We start from the raw sequence: 10,506 nt of genomic DNA on the forward strand, positions 1-10,506 counted from the left end.
AAGGGGCGGGCAGCAGGGAGGGAAACTTGGAAGATGGAACCTTTGTATATTTTTATTGCGGTGGTGCTTATACGACTATGTGCATTTGCTAAAATTGCAGAACTGTACACCCGAGAGAGTAGGTTTTGCTGTATGATACCTTAATAAAGAGAACATGAAAATACCTAAGAACATCCGTTCATTAAAAGACACCTTAGGGCAGCCCGGGTGGCTCAGCGGTTTAGCGCTGCCTTCAGTCCAGGGCCTGACCCTGGGGTCCCGGGATCGAGTCCTGCGTTGGGCTCCTGCATGGAGCCTGCTTCTCCCTCTGCCTGGGTCTCTGCCTCTCTCTCTCTCTCTCTCTCTCTCTCTCTCTGTGTGTCTCTCATGAATAAATTAAATCTTTAAAAAAAATAAAATAAAATAAAAGACACCTTAAAGAAAGTAAAAAAATACGTTAAAAACTGAGGGAAGCTACTGCAACACATAGACTACATCCATTTTGAGGATATACGTGTGAGGCGGCCTCCAGCTGCATGGAGCGAGCTCGCGTCAGGGCCGCCTCCACCGCAGTGACGGGGTTAAACACGACCCGTAATATGATTATCTGGGTGCTGTCACGTTAATCTTTAATAGCTGTTTCCGGATGCCGGGCAGGGGCAGTGCGGGGCAGTGACCCCGGGAGCAGTGGGGCCGGGCTGGACGGCAGCTGTGCGACCAGGGCCCGGGCCAGGACTGCTGGTCTCTGCAAAGGGAGGAGCTCAGGGGCCGCAGCAGGTTGCGGACGGGGTGACTGGACTTGGGGTCCCGCCTGCCGCCAGCACGGAAGCCAGACGCAGACTGAACCTCCCGCCTAAAAGGAAACAAACACATGAAAATTGTGGTTTTTCAAGACCCGGAACATGAAGGCAAGAGAGTGACGCTGAGGGACGGGGACGAGGGGGTGGGGCGTTGGCCGACCCGGCTTATTAAGGGCTCGGGGGCTTCAAGCCACCAGACGGGCCCCGGGCGGAGATGGGGTGAACATCACACACCCAGCACAGCCGCCACAGGGAGCAGCAATGGCAGTGACGCGGAAAGGCAAGACCCGAGGGACAACATGTGGGACAGCCTCCCGCACAGTTGGCATCGAGCCACCATGCATCACCCTTGATTAGGCCGCCGGGAGCAGCGACGGTCCCCGGGCACAGGCTCGCTGGCGGCCGCGCTCCCGCAGGGCCGACGACAGTGGGTGTCGGGGGGCTGCCGGGGAAGGCCAGACGGCTCGGGCCGGCTCCCCAGCCTGGGCGCCCCAGGGCGGCGGGCGTGACCCCACTGTCACTCAGGTCAGGGGCCGGGCCGCCCCCTCCCCCGGGCCCCGCACTAGTGGCTCTGCACCCCTGCCCAGGTGAGGATCTGCCTCGGCGTCTGCTGTGGGGCTGGTGGCCAGGACCCAGGGAGAGGCGGCGAGCAGGCCGGACCCCGGACCCCGACCCCGACCCTCAGAGCCCCACGAGGACCCAGGGAGGCCGAACCTCCTCGGGGGAGGCTGTTCCTGAGGCATAGGCCGGGGAGGGCGAGGGGCCCTGGGCCTGGGGTCCAAGCGGGTCCCACTGACCGAGTGCGCCCTCCGTCTGCAAACACTCTGCCAAGAACTGGGGGGCAGGCCTCATCCATCCGCACCCGCCCATGCACGCACCCCCCAGCCCCCAGCCAGCCCCCCTCTCCGCCCCCCCGCCCCCCGTCCAGGGCCAAGCGGGTTGCCGGGAGCACAGTCCCTTCCCTGGGTGAGTGGCGGTGGTATCCCAGGGACCGTAGTGCTGCGGGAACGCCCGGTGCACCCCTGTCCACGGGGCAGCGCGAGCCTGGCCAGCTCCCCAGACTCCCAGGGCCGGGGGGGGGGTCCCTCACCCTGAGACACCTAGGGCAGGGGTGTCCTACCCCTTGCGGCTCCCAGCCCCCAAACAGCCACTTTGCTGCTCAGATAGCTCAGGATAAAGGCCTCAGGGGCTCAGCCACCGCCGACCTGGACAGGAGCCCCCCCTTCCGCAAACACGCTGGTGGCTGCTGGGCCCCGAGAGCCCCCTGGCCGTCCCACGGACGTGGTGTCCGTCCCCAGGCTTGAGGGCCCCTGAGCATTCTGGCCGAGGCCAGGATGATGCCCAGGGACACGCCCGAAAGACAGAAGGGGTCTTCCTCTTGCTCCGGGTGCTGTGCACACCAGGTGTGGGGGGCATGTGTACACCTGGAGATGTGGGGGGTGCACACAGGCGGAGGGTGCCCCGGGGTGGGTGGGTGGGTGTGCATTCGTGTGCACACACCCCTGGCGGGCACCGGTGCACTGGAGCAGGAAGGGCACACACCTGGCGGCTTCCCCAGTAGATCGCTGGCCTGTGGGGCCCAACGCCTCTTTGCAGGGGCCACCCGGGTAACGGCATGGGGGTGGGGTGGGGGTGACACCCAGGGGGGCAGCACCGTGGGGACCCCTCTTGGGAGGGGTGACGGCACAGCCACCGGCCCCGGCGGCCACTCACCACCACGTCCCCCCACCGTTCCAGGTGCTCCGAAGGGCCCGCCCCGGCAGCCAGGGCCATGGGCAACTCCACCGACGCCCTGCGAACGGAGTTCATCCTGCTGGGCTTCCCAGAGCTGTGCCACCTTCGGGGACTGCTTTTCGGGTTATTCCTCGCCACCTACCTGGTGACCGTCCTGGAGAACCTGGTCATCGTGGTGACCATCCGAGCCAGCCGCCAACTGCACACGCCCATGTACTTCTTCCTGGCCAACCTGTCAGTGCTGGAGACCCTCTACATCTCGGTCACCGTCCCCAAGCTGCTGGCGGGCCTCCTGGCGCGGGCGAGGACCATCTCCTTCGCAGGGTGCCTCACGCAGCTGTTTCTCTTCCTCTCGCTCGGCTCCTCCGAGTGCTTCCTCCTGACCACCATGGCCTGTGACCGGTACCTGGCCATCTGTCGCCCGCTGCGCTACCCGGCCACCATGAACCGGGGGCTCTGCCTGTGGCTGGCCCTGGGCGCCTGGCTGGGCGGCTTCCTGGCCTCGTTCGTGTCCGTGGCTCTCATCTCGCGCCTCAGGTTCTGTGGCCCCAACGTCCTCAACCACTTCTTCTGCGACGTCTCACCCCTGCTGCAGCTCTCGTGCTCTGACACCAGTGCCGTGGAAGTTCTAGACTTCGTGGCAGCCCTGGCTGTGCTCGCCACCTCCCTGCTGGTGACCACGGTGTCCTACGTGCACATCCTGGCCACCGTGCTGAGGATCCCGGGGTGGGCCAGACGCCGGAGAGCCTTCTCCACCTGCGCCTCCCACCTGCTGGTGGTGGCCGTCTTCTACAGCACCACCATCTTCATGTACGCCCGGCCTCGCGCCGCCAGCTCCATCGACCTCAACAAGCGGGTGTCCGTGGTCTACTCACTCGTGACCCCGCTGCTCAACCCCGTCATCTACTGCCTGCGCAACCGGGACATCAGGGCGGCTCTGGCCAAACTCCTCCACGCCCCTGGGCCCTGCTGACCACCAGCTGCAGGAGGAAGGACTCCCCAAAGCCCTCCTCCCCCTGCTCACAGCCCCAGCTCAGCCCGGACAGGCCACAGCCTGGCGCCCTGAGCCTCAGCTGCCAGGGACCCGGTGCCAGGGGGGTACCGAACAAGCGGGGAGACCAGAGCTCCCGGCCACCCACGCTCCAGAGCGTCAGCACCCGAGCGTGGACAGCTCCCGGCAGGGCCTCAGCCCAGGAGGGCGGCCCCCTCCCCTCCCTGTCCCCTTCCCCATCCCCTCCCCCGTCCCCCCTCCCTCTCCCAGGCCCCTTCCCCTCCGCCATTCCCCCTACCCAGCCCCCTCCCATCCCCCATCCCCTCCCACGCTCCTTCCCCTCCCCTCCCCCACTCCCCCTTCCCTCCCCACCACCCCTCACAGGAAGGCTCCTTTCCCCTCAACCCCCGGGGGTGGCCAGCCCCTCTTCCTGGCCCTCCTGGGCCCTGCTGCCCTGTCCCTCAGCCCCCCTGGATGGCCTCCAGGCCCGACGGCCCCAGGCCTTAGAGCAGACCTCCTTGCCACCAACCTCAGCTGGCTGGACGATGGGCCAAGTGTCCCGGCACGTCCAGACAGTGTCATAGGCCACACACTTGCCATCTTTCCTCAGAAACAAGAATGTCACTTTACCTAAAACTTGGCGGGTCTTGGGGATCTCTGGGTGGCCCAGTGGTTAAGCCCCACCTTCAGCTTGGGGCGTGACCCCGGGGTCCCAGGATTGAGTCCTACGTCAAGCTCCCCACATGGAGCCCGCTTCTCCCTCTGCCTGTGTCTCTGCCTCTCTCTGTGTCTCTCATGAATAAATACATAAAATCTTGAAAATAAAAAAACAACCTGGCGGGTCTAAGAGATAGACGGCAAGCCCATATGTGGTATTTCTGCCTTTTCTTTGTTCCCTGGCACTTAGGGGCAGAAACTGGGTTGGCCCAGCACTCTCCTTCTTAGTGTGCTGTCGTCACTGGTCAGGGTGACCTCATTGCTTCCCCTGCCGCGGCCCCAGCGAGGTGTTTCGTGTCCCCCCGCCGGCGGCACGTACCCACAAACCTGTGCCACTGCTTTGCATGTGAGACTGTTAAATGCACAGACGTGATTTCCTACAGTTTTGCTTTATTATTTTGAGGTTATGTCATTACACACACGAAATTCCGAACTGTTTTGTCACCTTGGTGAATCTAACCTTAGGTCTTGAAGAAGCGCTCCTCTGTCTCCCGTAAGGCTTCCCGCCTCGACCCTGAGGCTCGGGTCTGACGTCCACAGAGCCGTGCGCGCCCCCGGGTCACTCGTGGGAGCTTGTGTGACACAGGACTTCTGTCTGGGCCTCTCAGCTCTGCAAACCGCACCTTGTGTCTCAGCTGCCCCCCGTGTCTGTGGAGACATCAGCTTGTCTTCAGTCCCTTTAGGTTACTGGGTTTCCCCCGTTGCCAGAAGCTTTCAAGGTCTTCTAACAAGAAGTTTGGTGTTTGGCTTCCAGGGCATGCTCTTCTCTGTACTTGCCATGCTTGGAGCTTGTGATGCTTCTAGAATGTGTGCCTTGTCTCATCGGCTTTTGGAAATGGTCGGCTTGTGCCCCTAGACACTGCACCTGCCACGTCCCCCCTTCACCCAGCTCTGCGTGTGGCCCCGCAGCCCCGGCAGCCTTCTGTGTACGCTGGCTTCCTCTCTGTGCTTTCTTCTGGAAATTTCCTTCTCCTCTTCCAGGCTACTAATTCTCCCTGGCCACATCTAATCCGCGTTTTTAAGTGTATTCTTTTCAGTTCTAGAATTTCCGTTTGATTCTTTGAGGTTCTGGCTGCGTCACGCTCTCGCCCCCGTCCTACTCGTGTAGGCGCGTGTGAAGTTGCTCCGTGTGTCCCTTAGCAACACTCACTTTGCCTGCACTGCTCTGTGTGATCCTCGCCAAGACCAGGTTGCTTTATCCCCGTGACCTTTTATAACAATGTCTGACACACTGAGTCCTTCCTTGATCTTGTTTATCAAAATGAGTTACATTAGTACTTTTTTCACTTTCCCATATGGACTAGAAACCCTTGGGTTCTCTGTTACTTGCTCAGGACGGCACAACCAAGTACCACCCATGGGGTGGCTTAAACACCAGAAGTTCATTTTCCTTTTTTGTTGTTGTCATAACTCTTGAGATCCTATCCTTCTCCCTCAATTTCACTTGTCACCTGAGCTTTTTCTTTCTTTTTTTTTTTTTTTTTTGTATATTCTTTCATTGGAGTTCTATTTGCCAACATATAGCATATCACCCGGTGCTCATCCCGGCAAGTGCCCCCCTCAGTGCCCGTCACCCAGTCACCCCCCCACCTCCCCTTCCACCACCCCTAGTTCGTTTCCCAGAGTTAGACGTCAGTCTCTCATGTTCTGTCTCCCTCTCTGATATTTCCCACTCATTTTCTCTCCTTTGCCCTTTGTTCCCTTTCACTACTTTTTATATTCCCCAAATGAATGAGACTATATAATGTTTGTCCTTCTCCGACTGACTTACTTCACTCGGCATCACACCCTCCAGTTCCATCCACGTCGAAGCACATGGTGGGTATTTGTCCTTTCTGATGGCTGAGGAATATCCCCACTGTATACAGAGACCACATCCTCTTTATCCATCATCTGTCGCAGGACACCGAGGCTCCTTCCCCAGTGTGGCTATTGTGGACATTGCCGCTATGAACATCGGGGTGCAGGTGTCCTGGCGTTTCACTGCATCTGTATCTTTGGGGTCAATCCCCAGCAGTGCAATTGCTGGGTGTAGGGCAGCTCTATTTCTAACTCTTTGAGGAACCTCCATACGTTTTCCCACGGTTCTGGGGGCTGGAAGTCTGACACAGGGTGCGGTAGGGCTGGTTCCTCCTGAGGCCGCTCTCCTGGGCTCACAGATGGCCGTCCCCTCTCCGTGTCCTCACCTGCTGGTCCTGTGCCTGCCTGTGTCCTGATCTCTCCTTATAAGGACACCAGGTGGACTGGATCAGGGCCTGCCTTACGGACCTCATTTTACCTTGATTACCTCTGTAAAGACCCCATCTCCAAATACAGACCCATTCTGAGGTTGTAGGGGTCGCGCCATCACAGGATTGTGTGTGGAGCAGCAGCTCTGAGCCTCTGGGCATCGAGAGGGGTCAGTCATGTCACAGGTTAGGAGGCCGTGGGGTGCACTCCTGAAGCCATCAGGGGAGCGTGGTGTCCCCAGGCCGACTGGCCAGGGCGCAGGGGAGGAGACCTCAAAGCCGGGTAGCAGGGAAGTGTGATGGATGCAGCGGGACAGGGAGGAGCGGTTGGCTGGGACAGCGGCTTCGGCTTCCAGGCAGGGGCTGCACAGGCCGGGAGCCAAGGTCAGCCATGGCTCCTTTGCTCCGCGGCCTTGGAAGAGCCACCCCCTCCTCCCGGGGCCTCCTGCGGGCCCTGGACGCCGCCGGGACCTAGAACCGGGCCGCTGGGGCATTCTGAGGGCGTCTGGGGCACATGGTTCGAGGGAGGCAGGGGAGGAGGGGAGGAGGGGGGAAGAGGGAGGGGGAAGCGGGGGCAGGGGCGCAGGGGGGGCGGGGATGGTGAGGATGGGGGTGCGCAGGGGGACGGGAGGGGGATGGGGCAGGGGGAGGGGGAACAGGCAGTGGGGCAAGGGGCGGGGATGGCGGGGGGGGGGGGGGGGGGCCGGGCGGGGATGGTGGGGGGGGCAGGAGAGGGAGGAAGAGGAAGCAGGGGGAGGGGGAACAGGCGGCGGGGCGCGGGGCGGGGATGACGGGAGGGGGGGGCCCCGGGATGGTGAGGATGGGGGCAGGGGGACGGGGGGGGGGGGGGACGGGATGGTGAGGATGGGGGCAGGGGCACGGGCGGGGCGGGGGCAGAGGGGAAGCAGGTGGTGGGGATGGCGAGGAGGGGGGAGGAGGAGGGGTGGGGGTAACAGGCGGCGGGGCGCGGGGCAGGGGCGCGGGGTGGGGATGGCGGGGCGGGGGTGCAGGGTGCAGCGGGCGCGGGGGGGTGGTGAGGATGGGGGGCAGGGGAGGGGGAAGCAGGGGGGAGGGGAGGGGGAAGCAGGCGGTGGGGGGGATGGCGAGGATGGGGGCAGGGGGACGGGGACGGGGGCAGGGGGGAAGCAGGTGGCGGGGATGGCGAGGAGGGGGGCGGGGGAAGCAGGGGGAGGGGGAGGGGGAGGGGGAGCAGGCGGCGGGGCGGGGCGGGGGCGCGGAGCGGGGATGGCGGGGCAGGGGCGGGGGCGCGGGGGGGCGGGTGCCGAGGGGCCGCGCGCTCCCCGCCGCCGGGCCGCTCTCCTCCGCCGCCGCCGCCGCCGCCGCCTCCCCTCCCGGGCACGAGCCTCGGGCCCGCCCGCCCCCGCCCTCCGAGGCCTCGGCAGCCGGCTCCGCCCGCCCGCAGCGGGGTCTCGGCCGCCGCCGCTCCCTCCCTCCCGCGCCCCTGCAGCGGCGTCTCCGGCCCGCGGTCCGCAGCAAGCCCGAGGCGGGTAAGGCGGGGCGGAGGCGGCGCGAGGGCCCGGGGCCCGGGGAGGGTGGCGGAGGGTCGGGGAGGGTCGCGCCGCCGCCGGTCCCCGCGGCCCGATGGGGCCCAGCGAGCGGCCCGGCCCGGCCCCGGGCTCCGCGGCGGTGGGGGGAGCGGACGGCCCCCGGGTCCCGGGCTGCGGGGCGGGGCCTGCACCGGGTCACGGCGCGCGTGTCCGCGCCGCCTGCGAGGCCAGAACGCCCTGCTCCGCCCCGGAGGGTCCGGGGGAGACGCACACCTGGTCTCCGCCACTGTGGCCTCGGGTCCTGCGGGGCCTGGGTGGGTGGTCCCGGGGCGGCCCAGGCGGCGGGGCCCAGCGCAGGTGTTCACCCCCCCCCCATTCTTTGCTCCCGCTCCACCCCCGGGCACAGAATAACCCCTGTCATTCTCCAACTCACCCCTTCCTCCTTCCTGAACGGGACCCCACCCTCTCCCCAGGCCTGACCGCCTAACCCTCCCCCACCCGCGGGCCCCAGCCGTCCCACCCTGAGCTCAGGATGCTGGTGGCCGCGGAGCGCCCAACGCTGAGCCCCGGCCATGGCTCCCCGGTCCCTGAGCCCCCAGACCCTGAGCCCCCTGTCCCCAGGCCTGGCCCCCCTGGTCCCTAAGCCCCGTGTCCCAGGCCCTGGGCCCCCCAGGGCCCTGAGCCTCCTGGACCCTGAGCCCCCAGATCTTGAGCCCCTGAGCCCCCTGTCCCTGAGCCTCCCCAGTCCCTGAGCTCCTGAGCCCCCTGTCCCTAGGCCCTGGCCCCCTGGGCCCTGAGCTCCTGGTCCCTGAGCCTCCCCAGATCCTGAGCCCCCTGTCCCCAGGCCTGGCCCCCCTGGGCCCTGAGCCCCCAGACCCTGACACCCTGGCCCCCCGAGCCCCCTGTGCCCAGCCCCTGGCCCCCCGACTCCCTGGCCCCCCTGGTTCCTGAGGCCCTGACCCCTGTCCCCAGCCCCGGCCCCCTGACCCCTGGACCCAGGCCCTGGACCCCTGGCCCCTCGAGCCCCCTGTGCCCAGCCCCTGGCCCCCTGACTCCCTGGCCCTGGTCTCCGAGCCCCCGACCCTCTGGCCCCAGGCCCTGACCCCCTGAGCCCCTGACCCCTGGCCCCCCGACCCCTGGCCCCCCTGGCCCCAGCCGCGGCCCCCCGCCCCGGGAAGCTGAGGCCCTTTCCCCTTCCGCCGCAGGTCTGCTCCGCAGCGATGAACTGGACGGCCGCGACGTGCTGGGCGCTGCTGCTGGCCGCCACCTTCCTCTGCGACGGCGGCGCGGCCAAGGGCGGCCGTGGGGGGGCTCGCGGCAGCGCCCGGGGAGGGCTGCGCGGGGGCGCGCGGGGGGCCCCGCGGGTGCGCGTGAGGCCGGCGCCGCGCTACGGGGGCTCCTCGCTGCGCGTGGCGGCGGCGGGGGCGGCGGCGGGGGCGGGGGCGGCCGCGGGCCTGGCGGCGGGGTCCAGCTGGCGGAGGGCCCCGGGCCTGGGGGAGCGCGACCCCGACGACGGCGAGGACGCGGCCCCGGGCGGCAACGGGACGGGCCGAGGCGTGTACGGCTTCCGCGCGTGGACCTCGGGCGCCGGACCCACGGGCAGCCCGCGCCTCTGCCTGCTGCTGGGCGGCGCCCTGGGCGCGCGGGGGCTGCTGCCGCCCTAGGCCCGGCTCGGGGCTCCCGGCCCCGGCCCCCGGCCCCCGGCCCCCTCCCCCGCCCTGCCCGGCCCCCTCCCCGCCGCCCAGAGCCCGGCGCGCCCGCTGGGGGATGCCCGGCCCACTGCCTGCGCGTCGCCGGCTCCCCAGAGAGGCAGGTGCCCTGTGCCTCCTGCACCGACCTGGCCAGGCGCCCAGAGGGGCCACGCGGCCGCTGAGGCCTCGGCAGCTCCCCCGACCCCGCCCTGGACGCGAGGGCTGCGGGCGGTGCTGACCCGGCCGGGACCCGAGGACCCCGCGGCCTCCCTCACAGAAGCGCCCAACCGACCAGAGGCCCCACTCCCGGGCTGCGGTGTGCCTGCCACCGCCTGCGGGTCCCGGAGCCCAGGCGCGCCCAGCACGGGCCTCCGCACAACCCCCAGAGCACCCGGCCACAGCCTCGCCAGCTCACCCCCGGGCGCAGCGGCCGGTCCCTCCCTGGGCCACACTCAGACCAGGGTTCCCTTGGAGCCACTCTGGCCCAACTTGAAACAAATCATTCCACTTTTCTTGAGACCTATTTTGGGAGGGAAAAAAAAAAACACAAAGGTTCTGTTTAAATTTCAAGAGCTCTCCGTTTCCTTTGAGCTTCAGGTTCACCTTCTGGAATCAGTGCCCGTGGGCACCCAGGGACGCAAACTGCCCTCGCGCTGGGCCCTCCCGGGGCAGCCAGGTGCATGAGGCCGCCCTGTAGCCCACAGCAGCACCTCCCCGCAGCACCTCCCGGGAAGGGGACGTGTGACCGGCACGGGCCAGACCCCGGGTCAGAACCAGCAGGCGGCACCGAGGGCCTGAGGACTCCGGCTCAGGCCAAGAAAGCCCGCAGAGGCTGAGCCCCCGCCATTCCGAGGGCAG

At 66.6% G+C, this 10,506-nt stretch overlaps 2 protein-coding genes across 2 annotated transcripts; both read left to right on the top strand.

Moving 5' to 3' along the window:
• Positions 1-659: 659 nt before the first annotated feature.
• LOC140620507 (olfactory receptor 226-like) lies at positions 660-3,735 on the top strand. The gene is made up of 2 exons (XM_072804713.1): positions 660-887; positions 2,517-3,735. The coding sequence occupies exon 2, from the start codon at positions 2,551-2,553 to the stop codon at positions 3,484-3,486; it is 936 nt and encodes a 311-aa protein (XP_072660814.1). The 5' UTR covers positions 660-887; positions 2,517-2,550; the 3' UTR covers positions 3,487-3,735.
• Positions 3,736-7,835: 4,100 nt separating this feature from the next.
• On the top strand, positions 7,836-9,636 carry SPRN (shadow of prion protein). The gene is made up of 2 exons (XM_072804714.1): positions 7,836-7,957; positions 9,163-9,636. Exon 2 carries the CDS (start codon positions 9,178-9,180, stop codon positions 9,619-9,621), a length of 444 nt encoding a protein of 147 aa, XP_072660815.1. The 5' UTR covers positions 7,836-7,957; positions 9,163-9,177; the 3' UTR covers positions 9,622-9,636.
• The last annotated feature ends 870 nt before the right edge of the window (positions 9,637-10,506 follow it).

This window comes from Canis lupus, chromosome 29, assembly GCF_048164855.1.
Source record: "Canis lupus baileyi chromosome 29, mCanLup2.hap1, whole genome shotgun sequence".
NCBI lineage: Eukaryota > Metazoa > Chordata > Mammalia > Carnivora > Canidae > Canis > Canis lupus.

What these genes read in the sequence shown, in the direction of transcription:
- LOC140620507 (XM_072804713.1), top strand. Translation starts at nt 2,551, where the DNA reads ATGGGCAACTCCACCGACGCCCTGCGAACGGAGTTCATCCTGCTGGGC.
- SPRN (XM_072804714.1), top strand. Translation starts at nt 9,178, where the DNA reads ATGAACTGGACGGCCGCGACGTGCTGGGCGCTGCTGCTGGCCGCCACC.